The sequence below is a fragment of the Calypte anna genome, chromosome 1 (genome assembly GCF_003957555.1).
Source record: "Calypte anna isolate BGI_N300 chromosome 1, bCalAnn1_v1.p, whole genome shotgun sequence".
Taxonomy (NCBI): Eukaryota; Metazoa; Chordata; class Aves; order Apodiformes; family Trochilidae; genus Calypte; species Calypte anna.
In genome coordinates this window covers 177,479,650-177,501,197 of record NC_044244.1, presented here as the reverse complement: position 1 = coordinate 177,501,197, position 21,548 = coordinate 177,479,650, and the positions used below count along the sequence as shown (strand labels likewise).

General features: G+C 35.4%; 1 protein-coding gene across 4 annotated transcripts in view; it reads left to right on the top strand.

Moving 5' to 3' along the window:
• Nucleotides 1-21,548, top strand: part of PAN3 (poly(A) specific ribonuclease subunit PAN3) — a 73,383-nt gene that overhangs the window by 40,904 nt on the left and 10,931 nt on the right. For 3 of the 4 annotated variants that reach the window (XM_030466087.1, XM_030466112.1, XM_030466104.1), the window contains 8 exons: nt 4,784-5,031; nt 5,597-5,701; nt 6,359-6,416; nt 7,588-7,749; nt 7,869-7,985; nt 8,080-8,181; nt 15,879-16,044; nt 16,471-16,558. In XM_030466087.1, the coding sequence (XP_030321947.1) occupies nt 4,784-5,031; nt 5,597-5,701; nt 6,359-6,416; nt 7,588-7,749; nt 7,869-7,985; nt 8,080-8,181; nt 15,879-16,044; nt 16,471-16,558 (1,046 nt within the window). The remainder of the gene's footprint in view (nt 1-4,783; nt 5,032-5,596; nt 5,702-6,358; nt 6,417-7,587; nt 7,750-7,868; nt 7,986-8,079; nt 8,182-15,878; nt 16,045-16,470; nt 16,559-21,548) is intronic. The other variant, XM_030466094.1, reaches the window with a different exon arrangement.

Below are 21,548 nucleotides of genomic sequence, written 5' to 3'. Positions count from 1 at the left end.
TTAGCAGATATAACTTGTGTCTACACCTGATGTAACCAAAGCAGTAAGACATCATTGCTGTGTTTAACTTGAGAAGAAACAGATGTATATTCCCAGCAGTGAAAACTCTTAGGCTTGGGTTTGCTTAGGCTAGGTGATTCCCTACCCATTCTGATTTTATGATAGTGAAAGAATCATGTCTTTGCTATCAATAGAAATGATAGCAAATTGCTGGATGTTCTGTATTTCCTCCAAAACAGCCTCTGAGCTCATGCAGAATGTCAGAGATCACCTTTCTGGTGACAGTCAGAACCTGCAGGCTTAAAAGCCAGGAGCCTGGAGGTGATATCTTTGTGTCCAGTTGACACCTCTCTGTTCATGACAGGCTATGAGATTATAGACCTCAGCTGGAAAGGGAGCAGTTTCAGCTGAGATGGTTTGAATGGCCTGAGACTCCAAGAGCTTGTTCTCCCCTATCAAGTATTGGTGCAGGCATTCTTCTAGGTTCATAGTCATGCCAGAATAATGCAAAAGAAGAAGAAAGCAAAGAAATTATGAAACTAATTTTATCCCAAGTAAAATTTGAGGAAGAGTTTACAGCTTAGAAGTTTAGAGAATTAAGCAGGTTTAATTAACTTGGAAATTTACAGTTATAATGCCAATGACCTGATAGAGAGCTAATATTAAAAATAAATGTGAATTTAAGAATGCTACTTGAAAAAAATGACTGAAATAGGCTGGTCTTACTATTTTATTTCATCTAGTTGTTCCTCAAAATGTGTACTTAGTGGTCTAGAGTATCTTTAATTTGCAAACACATAATAGTGGTAAAATGCTAAATGCTTAACTTTTGACCTCTGAATGTGTTATGAGCCTCAGAGGTACAGATACAGCAATATATATACACTATATACTATAGGAGTGTACTTGTAGAAAAAGGTAAGAAAGTACTTATAAAACATTTATAGGATTCCTGCTTTTAAAAATGTGTTTATGTTGTAGTCCATCTGACTTGTATACACATGAGCTTAATGAGAACTTCCACTGAATTAAAAAAAAACCTTTAGAGTCTCGAGTCTTTAATGAGAGTGCATGCTTGTTGCCATTTCTTGGATGTTGTTTATGAATTCTCAGATTCCAAATACAACCTGGCATTTCATTCAAATATGTTGCATGCTACAAAGCTTTGTTAGAAAAATGAATTTAATAAGATAAGTTTGAGTTCTGTATCAAATGAATTTGAAAGTCTACCACTTCCCTTTCCTCAGTTGCAATGAAGGTTATAAAGATTCCCTTCTTCAGGAAGGGAATAAAGATACCCTTCTTCATAAAGGGTATAAAGACTGACAGATAAGGAATGGAGAGCCTCCTTTACTAGTAGATGAGTCTTAGGAAGGACAATTTTAAGCAGCTTTTTTAGTATTGTCGTAGTACTTCTGTTGGCTTTGAATGGTAAAGTAGGGGAACACTGGACTGTCTTATAGAGAAAGCATAAAAATGTAATTTTATTTTTTTTTGTTAACACCAATATGATTTGTATACATGTACATAAATTACAATTAGGTTATTCTAACTATTTTTTACTACACCTTTAAGTGAATAAGGGTTTATATAAACTTTACTACTGAAAACATCTTGCCTAATTCATTGAGGGGTAGGTTCCATATTCATCACATTGTTAACATGATATGTTTGTTATAGACATGTAGAATACATGTTCACCTTTCGATACATCAGATTTCCATTACTTCCCTATAATTCTGTTTTGTTGTGGTTAAATTTTAATATTAGTAAGGCTTTAACTGATTGGAATACTAATGGAGGTGGTGGTATCTGCTTGTATTTGTGCACTCAGTTACTTGCTTCTCTAAGTACTTAGTTGTGCATCAATTCAACTATATCCTTTTTTCTTTTTTTAGATATTGGGCTTTTAATTACTAATATTTATTTAGACAGCAGAATTTAATACAAGTCTCAGAAGAATCTATCACAGTCAGTATTTGCTGCCTCAGTCTGTTGGTACCCACTTCAGCTTTAGCAGCAAATTTCTCATAACTTATATTGACAGATGAGAAGCCTGTGTGTTCTGCCCTCCAGATGATTTTCATTGAATTCTCAATGTCCTTCCAAAATCAGACCTAAGTAAGGCTGGAAAGATGTTTGAAAGAATTTGTGTAACTGTCTTCCTTTCCTTTCAATTTTGCATTAATACCCAAGCAAAGACATTATGGAATTATATTTGTAACTGTTCTTTGGCAGAAGCAATTTTATTGAAGAAATAAATCTTACAGTGGATACAGTTTGAAATTGTATCTGCAAGAACCACTGGTGATGGATTTTTCTTTTTCTGAGAAACTTTCAGTAGAAGGTTGCAGTATAATTTTAGTGAGGTTGCAAGTCATCACATTAAGATTTATGCTGTACTGTCTCTTCATTGTACAGTTTTTGTTTTAAAGTAGAGAATCTTTAGTTTTTGATCAGTATATATGAAAGCTGCTGCTTGGAAATTTTTTTCCTGATTCCTACAGCTGAATGTTTTACTTAGAAATAACTGACTTTAAACTTTTTTTTTTAACTGGGTAGAGATTACATGCTCACAAGGACTCCAGTTAATACTGTGTTTTATTGGAACTGAGTGAGAAAAACCTGTCAGTAACTTTCTCCAGCTGAAGAGAATTTGTTGGAGGACATCATAGACACAAGCTGTAGAGCTCCTCCTGTTTTATGGTCATTTTCATTAGCTATCCTTCAAATTTTAAGAGCAGTATTTTGTTTCCTTTGAAATTCCTCCTTTCCCACAGTGCGTTAAGAATCCATTCCTGCTCTAGCCTTTCATTAAAAATAGAACAGCATATACAGTAGGTATTAAAATATTTAAGTGTTATTCAGTCCCTCAAAGCAACTTTTGCCTTAATGGAGACTTCCTTTCTTTTGTAGCATAAACCATAGTGCTATCACTATGAGTAAAATTTTTGTCATACAAGTTGATTTGATTATGAATTTTTAGGAATATTAATTGTTACTATCCAGAAGTAGTTTAAAAATAAAACATTCAGAAGTGTCTATTATAATTCACATTAATAGTCAGGAAGCAATTATCCCAAAGTATTGCTTATCCATAAAGTGTGTATACACATAGATTTATTAATATGAAGAAAAGTTCTGGTCCAGAGAACTGTGGACGCTGTACTTTTACATTTCTCAAATTCTCAAATTCTTCCATTTTTATAAAATTCATAGATAATGCCATTAAAAAGATAAAATATTTTTTATAGTTTACATTTTAAAATATTGTTTATTTTGTTGGAATGATTAAATTTTTAAGAATAAAAGGAATAAATGTGCTTAATTAATATGCTTAGTTTTTGAGATGTCAAAAAAGATTGGAGCTAAGTGAAAATCTACAAAAAATGTTAATATCATTAGTATCACACAGCTTCAAAATCATTCCCCAGTTGCTGATTAAACTATTTTCTTTTGATTTGTTAAAAAAAAAATTAAATGTAGGAGTGATGTGATGACTATAGCAAAAAGACAAGTGTAAAAACATGTTACCAAAAAAAAGAAGTTACTTTTGTTTGTATTACTCAGACTTATTTCTGTATTATATCTGTATTGTATTACTTATTTCTGCTTATAAGCAATTTGGTAACCAGAGCTTATAAATGGAAGTAACTTAAGCAAATGTGTGAATGACAGTTAACTAAAGTTTTAGTTAGGAAGCAATTCTCAGCTGTCCATACAGCATTAAATATAACAGTTGTGTATCTTACCAAATTCTTTTTCTGAAATTATATATGGCTAATATAATTCTGACTGGTAAAGAAGAGAATCTACACCCTAATCTGAACAGAGCATGTGTCATGGATGCTCTCCTTTGTATTAATCTAAATACCTAGATATCTAGGATCTTCTATTAGTAGTACTAGGAGTTTTCTGAAGGGTAACCTCTTCCTCACCCTGGAAGGTTTCTTTGACATATAAACTTGTTACAAATAAGTATATCTGAGAATTCTGTGTACAATGACTCTCAAATAACTAAACTATTTTTTGTAAACTAAAGCTTTTTGTACTTTTTTTTTAAACTTTTTTTTTTTGGTAACTAAAAATAGTGTGGGGAATTCTGTTGAATTGCCTGGCTAATGTTGAGAATGGACACCAGTCAATAAAAGAATTTGAAATAAATTTTAATCTCAGGAAAATCTCATAATATCTTTTAATATCAAATTGATCTTTTAGAGGATATTTTGTAGTATAGTAATCATGGGAAAGTATGTAATTTCTCCCTTGAAATTTAAAGGTAGCATATTGTGTATTACTTATTTATGTAGCTATTGGAGATATAGCTCTAGTACTTACTCATAGCTGTGGAGCTGGTGCTTGTAAAAGGTACACACATAATTAGGTGATGTGAGTTACGTCTTGGCAAACTCCATTGATTGCTAATGTAACAGTTAGTAAACATTCACTTAGTCATTAATATTTTATGTTTTTGCAGTTTAATAAACTCACTTCTAGACACAGCATTAGTTTGATTCATCTGCCTTTTTATACTCCTCTGCATCTATTACATCTCTTGGTGTGCAGATCATAAGTTTCCAAGCCCTTTTTCTCTGATCTAAGCAAAAAAAATAATTTAAAACATATTTCTTAATGTTCTTCATATAGATGTAGCAGTCCTCATGTGTCTTACCTCAGAATATTATTGGTAGTGAAGGCAGTTTTTTTTCAAATTGCTAATATTTTTCTATGACATATTTGATCAAGAATATACACGTATATATATATTTTATTTTTTTTTAAGGAATGTCACTGTCAGCAGGATCTTCTCCTCTTCATTCCCCCAAAATAACTCCTCATACATCTCCTGCTCCTCGAAGAAGAAGTCATACTCCTAACCCAGCAAACTATATGGTGCCTACTAGTGCCTCTGCTTCTGCCGCTAATGCTGTCTCTCAGCCTCCATCTACTGGCCAGGTGATCCAAAAGGAAACAGTGGGTGGAACCACGTACTTCTACACTGATACAACTCCAGCACCTCTCACAGGAATGGTATGTTTGCTTTTGATACAGAAGTGTATGGAGTTTCCAAATGCTAAATTGGTTGATACTGCAGAGATTATTCTTAATAATCTCTTATAAAACCCTTATTACGTATGAAGATTTGGTCTTTCAATTGTTGCAGCTGTTCTCTGCTGATATTATAATCAGAAATTTTTTTCATTTACTTCTGTGTAGAATTTTGTGCTTTTATACAGCAATAAAAAAATTTCTGTACAGGTCAGTGGATAAATGTGTAATGAGCAAATATCCAAAATTCAGATTTTTTTTCTGATACATTAAATAACTCCTACATTTACAGTGGAGGGAAAAAGCTAGTTAAAATAACTGTGTGCATACTTAGACACATGCATACACTCTTAAAATCATTAACAGTGAATATTACATAAGGAAATTGTAATGTATCTGACAGTGTATTTATAACATGTACTGTGCATATAGACTTTGTAAGTCCATACGTACGCACTTTGTAGTTAAAACTAAAAGGGTCACGAAACTCTTCATTTCCTTTATTCTCGAGGACTTAAAACTGGTTCTTACAATGTTTTGTTTTCAGGTATTTCCAAACTACCACATTTACCATCCAGCTGCTCCTCATGTTGCTTACATGCAGCCAAAAGCAAATGCACCTTCCTTCTTCATGGCAGATGAGCTCAGACAGGTAAGATGACAGAGAATTTACAGGAAAATCATTTGTCTTAGCAAAAACAAGAAAATCATTAACAGTAGAAGAGAAATAGCTGCTCAGTCTTGTGCAGTCAGTTCTCCCCATGGAGAACTTAAAATCAAGTCCCATTATGAATGGAGTAGAACAGGAGATAGGAGTAGGTTGCAGCATTTCTGACTGCAATCTAATTACGATCTGACTTTACCATTCAGCTCAGTATTCTTACTTCTTGTGTATTGTTTTGGTGTGCATGAGTTAATTTCTGTAGCATTCCTTTAAGCTATAATCCTCTCCAGTTTTAAAGTCTTCCACTGATATGAAAGTATATGAGGTGTTAGTTGGTGAGCCCTTCTCTCAAGGCTACCTGTGAGCATTGTTTCTTTCAGCTTTAATGTAGTAGGTGCCTCTGTCAGTGCTGGTTCTACCTAATGTGTCTTCTACAACTCATTCCTTCAATAATGTATATATTTTGGCATGAACATTTTCAAGCTAGTGGCCTTCTCCCTTTCTTCCCTTCACCCCAGATACTTGCATCAGCTTGCTGTTCCAGTACAAGTAGCTGGTATTTCAAAGAGAATGAAATTATCTTAACTCATCAGAAATGATGAGCTGAATTATAATGTTCAAAACTTGAGTTAATTTGTTTTTCAGGAACTGATCAACAGACATTTAATAACTATGGCCCAGATTGATCAGGCTGATATTCCTGGTAAGTGTTTCTTATAAACTGAACGGTGATCATATTGTTCCACAGTCATACATACCCAACAATATTAACATCTTCCAAAAAAACAACACCTTCTTTAACTTTTCATGAAGCTTTAGTCATCAGTCTGAGCTGTGAAGCAACCAGATACAAAATATCTCATAAATTAAAAAAGAATATATTTTTCTTCTGTTGCTTTTCTTCTGTAATTTTCTTCTCTTTTGATACTCCTTAATGCTTGGGAATGCTTAAAATTGCTGAGACAGGCAATAAGACCTCATGATAAATGGTCCTGTATTACTTTTTTACATATTATATATTCTTTTTAAGGATGCATCTCAAATAAGCAGATTTGTTTTAAAGTGAATAGTCTGCTGTATCAGAGAAGTCTTTGTACTAGTTGTCAGGCCAGGAAAGTGTATACTGTTTGTTGTAATTTGGCTTTTGGAGAATTTGATTGAGTTCAACTTGGTTTAAACAGATCTTTTTTTTCATTGCCATGTCCTTACTTCTCAAGTGTGTCTTTAATACGATAATGATACAGTAAAAAAACCCCAGCAGTTTAGTTTAGAAATCCAGATGAAGTTCAGATGAATCTCTTCTTGCAAAGGTAATATTTTAACCTGATTTGTAAACCCACAGCACTTCCATTTCTCTCTCTCTTTTCTGTGCTACAACACAGAAGATTCAAATTTGTTTTTTGTGATGGGAATCATAGAATCATAGGGGTTGGAAGGGACCTCGAAAGATCATCTAGTCCAACCCCCCCTGCCAGAGCAGGGCCACCTAGAGTTTTGACACATGTATGGAAATAAATACTTGTTTATGAATCTGTGTGGGGAAAAAAACAACAAAGAAAGATCACTCAGGTTAACTTTTAAGGAAAATGAGAAAGTGGCAGATGAATCTTTCCATCTACTCAGTTAATTTTTGCTTGGTGTAACTTTTTCTGAAGACAGTTATTTTGGCTTTGTGAAATATCTTCCAGGAACCTGTATATTGGGATTAAAGCAAAAATAGAGATTTTTTTTTTTTTTAACTTTACATGCACCTAAAACATGATGCAAAGAATTTACATTATTAATGGAAGTCATTTTAATCTTCTCTGCTATGGTAATAACTTTACCAAAGGTAATTGACATCTAATACCTCTCTGTCTATAAACTGATTTTAGCAGTTCCTGCGGAAGTGGACAGCTACCACAGTCTCTTTCCCTTAGAACCACTGCCACCACCCAATCGGATACAGAAAACAAGCAACTTTGGGTACATTACATCCTGCTATAAAGCTGTAAATAGTAAAGATGACCTGCCATATTGCCTTCGGAGGATACATGGTGAGAAAAATTGTCATGGTTAAATATCAGGCTGTTTTTTAGTAGTTTCGGAAGAAATGTTCAAGTAAATTTCTCCTCCAAAACATTACATTTGAAGCAAGGGTTTTGTTCTTTTCTAGGTTTTCGTCTTGTTAACACAAAGTGCATGGTATTGGTTGACATGTGGAAAAAAATTCAGCACTCAAATATAGTAACCCTGCGTGAAGTGTTTACCACTAAAGCATTTGGAGAACATTGTAAGTTTTTGCTGTCTTTATCCCCAGCTGATGTGTTGAGCTTTTTTTCTAAATATGCTTGAGTTAGTAATTGTCACATGTTTCTATTTTTAAGCTCTTGTGTTTGCATATGATTTTCATGCTGGAGGAGAGACTATGATGAGCAGACACTTCAATGACCCAAGTGCTGATGCCTATTTCACAAAACGAAAATGGGGTAAGACAAATACATTATCATCCAGTACTTCCATAAATCATTCTCAATACTTAAGCAATAAACAGCTGTTCAGAAATAGTTCTTCAATTTCTTTTTTTAGCTAATTAGTTCTGTCATATCATAAGGCGATTGGGATCAGAGGATTCATCTTCACTTGATGTTTATAAAATTTCTTTTTTTTTTCTAAATACCATCGTAGGATAGGTAGAGTTAAAAGTTATGGTAAAGTCTACTGATGAACAACTTACTTTTTGTGGTCACATTCGAATTAGGAGTAATTTGCAAATTTAATGTCAGTTTGTAAGGGAATTGATACTATCTGACAGGATTGGGAGCCAAGAATTCGGGGGTCATAATTACAGGTCTGTCACCAAGTGATACTGATACTTACTGAAAACATTTCTAGTATCATACTAGACAAATGCTGTAGCAGTTTGATGCTTGCTGCTCAGCTACCCTCCACTTACATTTTTTCCCTCAAAGTAAGTTAGTGTTTGAGTTAATGTTTAAAGCGTGAAGAACTATTTAAACAAGAAACAGATTTTTAAAATTTTCTAACAGTCTTTTCAGACTTGAACTTCACATGATAGGTCTAATTTTTTTTCAAATTTATACTATGGCTTGAATGGAGTCACTAAAGCTACATCTATATTCATAAATAAAATCTGTCACAGTCACAGAGTCTGTGGCTCAGCAAGTCACCCAGCAGAACTCATATCCATATGGCTAAAGCCTCTTCCCCTCCATAACAGTATGCTGCAAATCACACTGCTTATTAGGTCCAGTTCATGACCCATACAGTCCCACAAACTGCATCCAGGTGTTTTCTGGAACACAGCAGGCCAAAGCTATTAATACAGCCCAGTTCCATGCTGAGAAAGAGATGGTTACAGCTGAATGGAATGACAGAAAGGCTTTAGGGTAGGAAGGTACCTTTGGACCTCTTGGCTCAACTTCCTGCGTAATGCAGGACCAACCCTGAAATTAAATCCAGCAATAGGAGTGACCAGAGAATTACGACCTGCTCTTGTTTATTTTGTTAGAGTAGATATTCCCTAATTGTCTTTAGGCTGCCAGTGTATCAGGAGAAGCAGAAGCTAAGGTTTCTTCTTTCTTGTGCCTTTTGAAACAGATGTATCGTCTGTGAATTGAATTTGTTTCAAATTTTGACATGGAAATCTTTACTCTGGTCTACCAGGTAGCCAAGTATGAGGGATTGGTAATGTGTGAATACATCTGAAAGCTTGTAGATCCCTAATAAACTGAAAAATTCCCACAGTCTTTGTACTGAGCTGACAGGTATAAGTAAGGTATTAGGTGAAACTTGAATTCCACCAATAGCTTTGATAATAATACCTCAGAAGTAACCCTAGTTTGACTTACCATATCCCATGGCAAGTGAGACTGACGTGAAACTAATTTGGTAGCATAAACTTGCAATACCAACTCACAGATTAATGACTGCTACATGCAGGATTTCTGAGCATCTCCCACCTGTTGATTTTCAATTTCCATGTAAATCAGTCCTTGTTATGTTTTTATCTCTACAATATTATAGAAGAATGATTTCTGTTCTAGATAAAGTCATAGAAGTTTCAATAAAATTCCTTGGGACATGTTCTGTCACACTGGAAAAGAATAACACAGTTTTGGTCCAATAAAGGGCAGTAGAGTCTCATCTATTAGAAATTTTTTGAAGGAAGATCCACTAGATAAGGTCTTGGGTTTTCAACTATGTCCATCAGAGTCTCTAAAAGAAACTAAGTGACCATGAGATAAAAGAGAAAATCCTCATTTAGATTAATAAATGGCTAGAAGAAACATTAGGAGTGAAAAGTTGATTTTCACAGTGAAAGGAAATCACTGATGGAGTCTCAAGAATGTGTTGGGAGTTGTATTCTTAACACATTCACCTATCTGCACTGAAGATAAAGAATGGTCTGTCAAAGTTTGCTGTTAATAGCAAATTACTTGGTTTGTTAAAAAAAGCAACAGTTGTGATGGATTGCAGAAGGATCTTACAAGATTGGGACTCCAGGCAATAATGTAGCAGGTGATGTAATGTAAACTGGTATGATTTAGGGGAAAAATAACTCTAAGCATAAAATAGTGGCCTTGGTTGTGACTGTAACCACTCAATAATAGATTTGGGCTGTAGTTAAGTAGCTTAAAGAAAAGGCCCTCTTGCTGAATGGCATTAAGTAGGAAATTAATTGTTGCAGATTAAGGAAAAGTAAACAAGGAAATGGGAGGCTTTTGTATTCAAGATGTGAATGCATCATAAACTCCTCTTTGTAGTTGTCTTCCTTACATGTTTCGAAGGGTGTAGAAGGCCAGTAAAGAGGTTGAGAAAAGATAATCAGAGGCATGGAAGAGCTTTTGTTGAACAGCAAAATGGAGTAGTACTTTTCATGCTCTTAAAATGGGCAGAAATATGATGGGGTTAAAAATTACTAGCATATAAATGTCTGACAAATCATCAGGGATAAAGAGGAAATGAGTAAGAAACAATATTTTGCTATTTCTTCCAGCCTAGAACTAAGGACTGACAAATGAAACCAGCCAGGTAGCAAATTGAAAGCCTATATAGATGTAATTAAGCCATGGAACTTAGACAAACGTCCACAATAATTTGTGACAAAGTTCAAGGGGAAAGTGAGATTACTCATGGAACTTGAAAACCATTAACTGCAAAGACATTGTCTCTAGCTCAGGTGTTCTCTGAGCTGCAAATCACTGGAGGCTAGTAGAGTATTCTATATGTTTATGTTTGTATGCTCAGGTATCCATTGCAAGCTACTAGTCTGACTTTAGTGTTTGTGTCTTTGAAATTGGCTCGTGGGCTATCCGTACTATTTATTTGACCACCATGCCTCTGTACTATTTATTTGGCTTGCAACAACTTCCTTTTATAGTCAGGGATCATATTTGAAACTGGAAATCAGACACCCATTTCTGTTCAGCCAAAATATTAATTAAAATTAATTGTTAGGGCAAAAGTTACAGGGAAATTTAAGGAAGATAATTCTGTCTCGCCTGTGGCACTTCTCATGATTTCCTCTTCCCATTTTAGATAAATCAGAGGAAAAAAATCATCTGGAATTTACCAATTTTGCCAAATCTTTCTGCACATCTTTGCTTTGGCCTTAATATTTTGGTAACTGCTGCTTTCTAGTCTAGTCCTCAGTAGAAGGAGCGATTTAAGAGAGGAAAATAAGATTGCATACCTATAACTTGATTTCTCAGAATTGCCTGCCTTCACGGATACTTTCTCCATCCCCTCACAGAGTTTCTTGGCCGTCTGCCTGCCTAGAGGAGACTCCCAAGAGAAGCAGGGGAATGGATGGAAGTTGGGTACTCTGCAGCATGAGGCCCAGATTAGTACAATTGCTTTTAAAGGTTTTAGGAGGCACTACACTGTCAACCTGATCAGTGAACTCAGAGAATTTGATTTCAGGTATGCAACCTTATTTATGTTGAACACTCCAGTTGGCTTCATGAGACTTTGACAGTTAAAAGACCAGGTTTATGGTTTATGTAGCTGTCTTGCATGTCACTGGTGTCAGTGTGGTCAGTCTCGGGTTTTTTTCTTTTTGCCATGTTATTTACAGACACTGTTACAAAACTACTTTAGAAGGGATTTGATGTGGAAAAATAGGGGATTATGTTTATACTGTAAACTGCTGTATTTGCTTTTGAATTCTATAGACTTTATTGCTTGTGTTCTTTATGCAGTGAAATACCCTCTTCAGAATATTTTACATATTTTCTTCACAAGTGTGAAAATCTGATGTTGTGGTGTATTTCACTAATTTTTCACAAGTTTTAAAATCAGGAGCCTGTCTCTTCAGTTAATTATTTCTTGGAGTATATTGATTTGAAAAGTTCCTTTGTTTGATTCTAATTCTTCATATTTCCTCAATACAATTTCTTTTTATTTCAAAGTGTCTAAACATTAAACGAACTGTTCTTGATCTTGGATTTCTTCCACTCATCTAGTATTTCTCAGCTTCAGATTATAGTACATGTTAGTGCATTTATCTCTGTAGAACTGATGTTCTCTAGCTTAGCAAGTTAGCCCCAAATACTAAAATATTGCTCTTAACAGTCCAGTAATTAAATGGTAAGTGACACTTGAAAAGAACGTATTTCCAAACTATTGGCTACAAAATCCTGGTAAATTATAATTATCCTCTGCTACCACTAATCCTTTTGCTTTGTCCTGATGAGTTTTTGTGGTTGACAGAAATAAGCATGCCTTTAGTATGTTCTTTGGTCTTTTTATTAAAAAACTTTGAGTAATTAAACATTGGTATACGTGCTCTTATTAGTTTTCAGCACCACAAATTCTGCTTTTCTACAAAGACTTTCTAATGAAGACAGCCTAATTTTCTGAGCCTTCTTTTACTTTGGGTGCATTAGTGTGTAAGGCACAAAAATGTACTTCACTATTGACTTTATAGCTTTTGTATCCCCACTTTCTGAAATTTTTATAAAATACCTCTTTTATTTAAAAAGGAGCAAATTGTGTACTTAGACGAGGTACCTGAGGAGAAAGAACGCAGCAACATCGAAAGTCAATGTCTTGTTGAGGACAAAATGTGTGACTAATAATTTCCCTAAACTACCTTTGCCAAAAACTGGATTTTTTTCAACATAAATTCAAGTTTTTGAGAAAAATCAGATTTTTTACAAAATGTAGTGCTGCACTAGTAGTTCAGAACTTTTCTGTATATATTGCAAACTGGGAAATTTAAAGCTGAAGCCCAGGTTTCTCTGGAGAAGTGGGAGGAGAAATGAAGGCTACTGCATTCAGCCAGCTTTCTGTACATGAACTCAGGAACACAAAGCAGACACTGAACAATTCACAGCTGTCAATGTAAAAGAATGATTTACAGGCCTGAGAGGTTCAGTTTGCTGAGTAGCTAAATCTTTCTTTCAACTTCTGATTTTTTTTCATGGCTGCCTGAGAATTGCTGTTAACGAGAATGCTTTCTGATGGTGTTCCTGGTGGTCTCAGCCTTTTCCTTCCCACCTCAGAACTATCCCTGGCTTTATCCTTGCTCTGGGGAACTTAATTTCTTTTAAGAAACAAATAAGAAATACACCAGTGCAAAGGAGACATTTCTTGCTCAGTGAAGAATATCATACCACTGAACTTGAAAATAAATGATGTTGATATTGAGTTTATTTTAATGCTGCAAGGGAAAATAATGGATATCCTGTGGTTTTGAGATTGGCAACTCTTTAGTTTTTCATCTTCTTCAATAGTATCTGTTACGCATCTCAGAGAGATGAAAGTATTGGCAGAGTCTGCCCTGCAGTAGGTGGGAAGAACATAATCTGAAATTTTGTACATTGTGATTGTGGATTCAGCCTGTGGTGGGAAGCCTGCTTCAAACCAAGCACGAAGCCTCTGAAATAACTCGTTGGCTTAAAGTAATTCTGGTCATTTTTGTAATGCTTTTTTATATTCTTGTTACTTTTTTTTTTTAGTAGTTTTTTTTAAAAAGCTTTCCAAACCTTTTTCTGTTTTGCCTGAAGTGTGAGCTTTTGGGTCTCATCTCCTTGAGTTCCTGGACAAGTGCAGTCTGTGGCAGGCCTGATAGCCCTTCATGGGGTATACTTTGTAGTCAGTGCTGCAGCAAAATGAACTGGTTTAATTCTTACTTGTTTTGAATAGACAGATAGGTATGAAGGCATTTCAAAATCGATTCTTCCACTGTTTTAACATTTCCCTCTTGTGTATGGGGACATGGGGTGCAGCCCACCAGTCTGAAAGCATCAGCCTAGCTTCATCTGTAGTCTCAAGCCAGTCCTTCCAGTAGTAAAATAAAGCTGTTGCTTGCTTGAGATTTTCTGATAGAGGGGAAGAAGCTGTGAGCTTTCAGGTTTTCAGTGTGTATTGAATATTCTCTTGGTTACATTACCTTTATTAGGAAATTAACAGTTGTTTTTAAGTTGCATGCAGAAAAATAAACCCCAAGTTTTGGCTTTTGGGATATTATAACATTTTTGATCTGGAAATATTTATTTCATACAGATGTGACTCTGTCTTAGTGTCCATATGCATTCCTGTTAAACATATTACACACATGGCTGTTTACCCATTATAGGGTGTATCCTATAGCAAGTAGTAACTAGAGAAAAAGCCATTAATAAAGGAGGTTAGAATTCCTTGTTTATTTTAGATTTTCATAGTTTTTGTCATGGTGAAGATGGGAGAATCATGATGGGAAAAGTTTGCTATGTGAGACTTGTGGTATGCTGGTTTGTGGGAAGTGATTTGCATAGTAATTCATCAGAAGGCCAGAAAAAACAAAGAACATCTCATTCAGCCTTCAGTAGGCATGCCAGGGTTGTGGCTATTTCAAGGAGTCAGTGTTCTGATGATTGTAATTTTAACCAAAGCACCATCAATCTGAAAAATGAACTAAAATTTAAAATCCAAACAAGTGAAAACTCATAAAATGAAAGGCAGCAACATTCCCAGCCCATTGCCCCGAAATCAGTAAAATTTCTAGGTAAAGGTTTTTCAGTGATCCTCATTTTTTAACACTCACATACGTGTTTTTGTGTATATACACACACACAGTTATTTTGAGCAAGTGCACAGATGTTTATGTGCCTCCTGTAGAGTGAGAGGGGGGGGAAAGAACTCCCACAAAACAAAAGAAAAATGCTTGAAGGAGAGGAGTGCAATACATTTACAGCTGAATCAGATGCTTGCCTGATTTTACTGAATACTGGCTATACTACTTGTCTCAAAATTTATCAAAATCAGGACTGAGGCAAGCTTGTAATATGTCTGCCATGTTTTGTAAATTGAGATGCACTTTCTCTGGATATATTTTTATTCTCAGTTTTTTGCAATGGAAACAGTATCAGCTTCTTTTGTATTACGTGTATCTTACTAATGATTAGTTATACCCATCTTTACTGTTTCATCTCTAGCTCAATATTACTCAAACAGTTTGCAGTGTAGGATTTTGGGGTGTGTTTGCAAAGAACTAACCTGACTTTTGAAAGGACTACAAATCCGTTTAATAAGGTGATGATACATTGCTTTCATATGGCCCATGGGCTTGTCAGGGAGCTGAGTCACAGCAGAACACATGTGAAGTTTGTCCAGTGATGTTTAGTCACCAAATCTTTTGGTCTGATTTGTCCATGTAATTTGAAACTAGCTTGTTACTTTGCTTTATCGAGATGACAGAGAATGTTTAATTTGTAAGCCTTCATACAATAAAGGAGGTAAAATGGCATCTGTTGCAGGTATTGTGGTGCTTGCTCGTTGTTTTAGAATACTGGTAGTTTTACTTCTGAAGTATCTGTATTTTTCTGTACCCCCCACTTCCAGCACTTTGTAATGAGTGATCTTTTTGTAGTGATTATTCATCCTAAACTTTAAAAAAATCAGCATAGTTTTCTTGAATGTGAGAGTGGAAAAAATAATATCTAGTGAACTGTTAACATTTAAAAATGTAGTGGCCTTCAAAATAAACCACCAATCCTAACCAAGAAAAAACAAGACAACCCCAAAAACCTTGACCAGCCACTGAAGCACAATTGATAAGTTTGAGGACTGTTAAGAGTTAAACGAAATGAGTTTGTGAATTAATTCTGTAATTCCAAATGTGCTGACTTCAGTGTTATGTAGTAGCCTCTTGTTTATGCTTACAATATTTTACTTCTAGGTCAGCATGATGGACCTCTGCCACGGCAGCATGCTGGGTTGCTACCAGAGTCTTTGATCTGGGCATACATCGTGCAGCTCAGCTCTGCCCTGCGGACCATTCATACTGCGGGACTGGCCTGCCGGGTTATGGATCCAACAAAAATTCTAGTAACAGGCAAAACAAGGTAAAAAAAATGCTCATTCTCAGTGTGAACTGTGATCATGGTAGCTGCTGACCATGTACGTTTTACAGAAATAACAATGTCTAACTAGGAAGTTGTTACTTTTAATTGGCATGAGAGTAAAAATGAACGCATGCTAAAACTTGTAAGTTTTCTTTTAAGTACTTTTGGAAGGTGTTTTGGGAAGACTTGCTGTTTGCCTCAAAGTACTGTACTGATCCACTACTGACAATTTAGAAATGTGTTTATTTGTAAACTAAAAACTTCCTGCTTCATTTTGTTAAATAGTAAAATAGTATTTTTTGCTTCATAGTAATTTACTACGTACTGATGAGTTTTTGTTGTATCAAAGCATTCAGTCAATGATAGAAGAAGAAAATTTGAGTAATAAACAAAATGTAATGACACTTCCTTTTCTTGTTCCTGCAGGTTACGAGTTAATTGTGTTGGAATCTTTGATGTTTTGACATTTGACAACAGTCAAAATAATCCTCTGGCATTAATGGCTCAGTTTCAGGTAAGACAACAACATCATAATTAGGTTGGTGACTTGGAACTGCTGCAAACCACTATGATTCCTTTTGGAAGACAAGGATCTTAAACTGTAGTTCAATATGTCTGTCTCCAAATAACTGTATTTTCATCACTGATCTGATCTTGGTTCTGCCATGTATTATTCAAATTTGCTTGTGATTTATAAATGTGAATGCTTATTTTGCTGCTATCTTTTGCTTCTGAAATGTCAACAAACTCATCAAGAGATTGAACTATTAGTATTTAACAAACGTAAGTCAGAAATTATTTAAAATATGAATTTCTAAAGGAAGGAGATTTAAAAAATCTTTGGTGTTTAGAAGTCAAAAAATAATGGTTCAGTAACAGTTTTGCTCTGCTTTCTTTTTAGTCATTTTAACAAAAATAACTAGGTGTGAATACCTGTTCAGAGATAAGAGATCTGTTAAATAACTGCACTTAGACCTTCTCCTCACGCCTAAAAGGTCCTAGTCTGTCTTTATTTTAGGTTGCTAGTTTTTCTGTCCTCTCCTGGTGTCCTCTGGAGTGTGGACTCTACTCTGAATTAAGAATTCCTATATACTTAAAAAAAAATATTCCCCAGTCATCTGGAATATCATTGTGTACAGGGGTGCCTCTTTTTCTATTTTCCCCTCAGGGTAAAGTACATTGCTTCAGCAGTCATCACATACCCTGCCCATACTGGGAGTGAAAGACTACAGTAGGGATTTAATTTCTTTTTATTAATTGAGCTTATTCACTGTGAGAAAATTGATTATTCAGAGTCTTCTAGTAATAAATGAAATGTTTGAACTTGGGCCAGGCATAAACTAGCCTATTCAAGACCATGTCCTAGAAATTTGGGAACTTTTTTTAGGTTTTAATTATGTAGAGCCATTTTGACTGTACTTTGACTACATCAAAGAATTTCCCCCCTGCCCAGCTACATATCAGTGGGCTTTTGGTAATAGTTTACTGGAAAACAGCTGAGAGAAGATAGGAATTCATCCAAGTGAGGGATTCCTGCCTACAAATGTAATGAGGTTTTTTTTTTCGATCTAAATCTTTTGTTTTAATTGCAGCTGGCAAAGAGATCCTCCTGAGATATTATGGCATTCAAGTAATTTTAGAGCAAAGCATTTAATGTACTTGAAAGTACAAATCTAAAAATACTCGCAGGTACATGGATCTGTCAAAAGCATTTACTACCATTGGAGCCCAGCACTTGGCAACTAACTTTCTTGGTAATGCCTTGTTTAGTTTAAGGGGGATGTTTTTGCATGTTTTATACATTGTTAGTATCCAAATAGTATCACTGCTATACCAGAAAAGTAATATTCTGAAACACATAGCTTAGAAGGTCTAAACTGGAGTAACAAAAATAGTATTGCCTTCTTTTTTGTCACTTCCTTTAGGGAAGGCTAGGCTGTCTCAATCTGTTTTTATTCCTTCAGAGATTCTGGACTAAGTTCATTCCTTGAAATTCAAGAGTCATTTATCTTGCTCTACCTCTGCTTGCCCTAGCCAGATAAAATTACAAAAAACAGCTGCTGCTTGTCCTTTTTCCTCTCGATCCATGACACAGTTCCTGAATTCCTCTGGGACTCCTGTGACTGTTAAAAATGTAGGTTATCTCTTGGTTTACTGCCCAGCTAATATGCATTTCCTTGTTGCTGTCTTCAGTGGAGGAAGGTGTATTTTTGTTAGCATCTGTCACTTTCTGGCTATTTCCCATTGTTAAGTAGATAGGAAAGAGTTTGGCCAGAACAGTGAGGGGCTGTGTAAAAGGAATGCAATTGTTCTTTACAATCTGTGTTAAACACATTAATTTATGATAACTGGAGAGTTAAATAAAAGAAATGGTAAGGGAAGCTCAAAAGAAGTAAATGAAACATGCATGCCCACTTGCATTAGCAACAAGGTGTTAAACATCTATGAATTCCAGCACATCACTTCCAGTATCCCAGTCTGTAAGTGCTGTGTCAGGCAGTCACAAGAGACAGATAGATAATGGGAAAAATCTGTTTAATGTAAGAAACAGTAGAAAAGTTTAAGAAATATTTCTGTTTGAAATAAAACGAATGTGAGTTTCTCTCCATACAAAATGAAGAGAAAACACAAGTTTTATTGATTTGATGAGGTTTATAAAGTTACGTTTGCTCAAAGCAAGCATTTTAATTTAGCAAGCCAAAATAATTTTCACTTATACCTTCCCTAATTTAAAATAAGTAGCTGAAGAGGCACCTAAAGTATTAATGTTTATTAAAAAAAAAAAAAAAAAGAAAGAAAAAAAAAAAGGAAAAGAAAACTTGGAGGGACTTCTAAGTGCAATTCCAGAACTTAAAAGGGTAAGTGAATCCACAGAATTGTAGAGTGGATGAGCTGATATTGATCTAAGCAAAGCAGTGAAACAGGATAAACAAAAAGTAATGTCAGTTTCAAAGAATTTCTGGAAAATGGGTCTTGCAAAATAGGATTTGCTTGGCTGATAAAGCCAAGTGTATAAAATGCTGAGGTATCTCCAGGGCATTTGGCATAGCAGCACATACCTTTCTAATATTAAAAAAATATTCAGAAGGGAAAGGGTTCCTTATTCAATTAACTTTTAATTTGCTCATTGGCATATTTAAATTTCCTTTGATAGTAGGGAGATGTTAATGAAGAGGGCTGTTTCTATCTCTTATGAGCTGGGTTTTAGTCTAATGCTGTTTAATGTATCTATCAGTGAAGTAATGATGGTGATAAAATCTTTGCTAGCAAAGATTTCAGGAGATAAAAAGATAGATTGGCACAGGTTATAGTTATGAATTAAATTGCTAACTAAATGGTCAATAGCTGCATGCAAGAAACATTTTGGAACAAAAGGCAACCTGTATGTATAAGTTGTAAAGCTTTTTCCTTGAAGCTGAAAATCAACATCTTTTAATAGCCACTGTTTTGCTAGTTATTACAGCAAAAGTCTTCTGGCAGGTCCATGGTGAAAGGAACTGATGTGATCCATGGATACATGTAAAGCAGGATATGAAATATAAAAAAAGGGAAATGATAGTGCTTAATGTTGATCTGTACCTTGCACTGGCAAGACTGCTGTAAGAATATAGCATTTATTTATGGTGTCTCTTCTCCAAGGAAGTGTAGAAGTTCTTGTGTGCCTCCTTTTTCTGCCTAGAAGCAGGAAGAGCAACATCTGTTGATGTTTTCAGAGGGAAGGTCAGGTCTTAATAGGCATATGTGCCCAGCTTCTAGGATGTTGAGTACTTTGTCTTGCATGGGTAGGGTTGGAAAGTGGATGGAAGTTTTGTAATTTCTAAAATAAGAACCTGAGTTCCATAAATCCTGATTTTTATGGGTCCTTTTCAACTTGATATTTTAGGATTCCCTCATTAAACAAGAAAATTATGGCCTATGTGCCCTTGTAAAATCAAACATTGGGCATTGTTATAACATTTTCTTTCAGGGCTTCAGCTGTCAGTAAATAATGAGACAGCTCCAGAGAGCAATTCAGCTCACTCAATCTGAATTATCTTGCAGAATTACAGATATCTTGAATTGATAACACTCTTAACTGAATTGCTGTTTACTACTAGAGTTGTATCCTCTGCAGCAAAAATGAACTACTTGGTAGTAGAAGCAAGTGGGTTCCCACTTGGGATCCAAATGGGATTTCTTCCTCTTGTTCATTTCCGTTTACTGAGGTATAAAGGAATGCTGATACTACAGTTTTCTTAGGAAAATTAATAGAGCAAATGCCAGTCCCATTTCCTTCTCCACTATTTTGTCCTTATTTCTGTCTCATTTTCCACATGCTGTTTCTGTCTTTGTTAGCTATAAGAGTACCATGTTTTTCAACTTCTGCCATGTTTGTGTATCCATGTTTAAACTGTGGCACTTAATGGTACTTGATAGGGGAGCAGTGGGAACATGGAGAGACCTGGAAATGTTTCCTTTACTCTGTCCCTTAGCATCTGGGAGATGTAACTGCTCAGCTCCTGCAGCCAGAGGCAGCACATGTGCTTACCCCTCCCTCTGGGTGGAAGAGCTATGAGGGGCTGTGATGTGTTCACCATTACAGCCACTTTTAATGTTGTAGTGCTGCTAAATTTTTGGCCTTTATTACAGACATGACAAAAGGTGTATATCTTAGTTTTTTCTTTTTTTTTCACTACATTCTTTGCTAAATGTCATAGCCTTGTCCCAGACCATGGAGCTGATGTTCTTGATAATTAGAAGTTTTAACTTTTTTATTTTTGCAAAAGTATCTTCTCAGAAAAAAAAATGAGAAAATACTATATTTCTATATTACTAAATAGCTGACTGTTAAATTCATTCTGAAGCAGGCATTCAGCATGGAAGTCTGCAAGTGTTTAATAGATGGCCAAGTTGTATGCAAAACCTTGCCATGAAAAGGATCAGGCAGCTTTTGCTATGAATGTCATTAGGCTCCTGTTTTTAGGGGTGAGCTTTAAAACCTGATGTAGTTTTTCAAGATATTTTCTGGTGGCTGTCTATTAAAATTGGCAGAATATATGTTGTGGCAGAGCAACCTGTTCAGTGTTCATCTTTTAAGAGCAGTTCTGCTCTTCAGGAAAATGTTTAGTAACACTAAGAATTTTTTCCTAAAATGTGACACTCAGTTGATCAGACTTACAGATCTATTCCTGTCTAGTTATTTCAGGCAGTTCATGTCTTTTCACAGTGGCCATCATAGGTGAAAAACTTTGTGCTCCTTGTTAAAACAGAAACATCTAGTGTGGATTCCAGTGTGGAATTCACATTCTGTGGCCAAAATGAAAAGATATGAATCCAGCAAATGCTGTTTCTGTTTTAACAAAGTTCTTAATCAGTGTTTTGCATCTCATATTGAGAGACTTGCTCTGTTTGCTACCAACTGCTTGATCCCTCAGGAGTGAGCAGGTGGGTGGTTGGGAGAACCTGTTTGCAGAGCTTCTGCTTCCTGCTCAGGAGTTCTCTCTGTTACTATCCTTAAGCCTAAA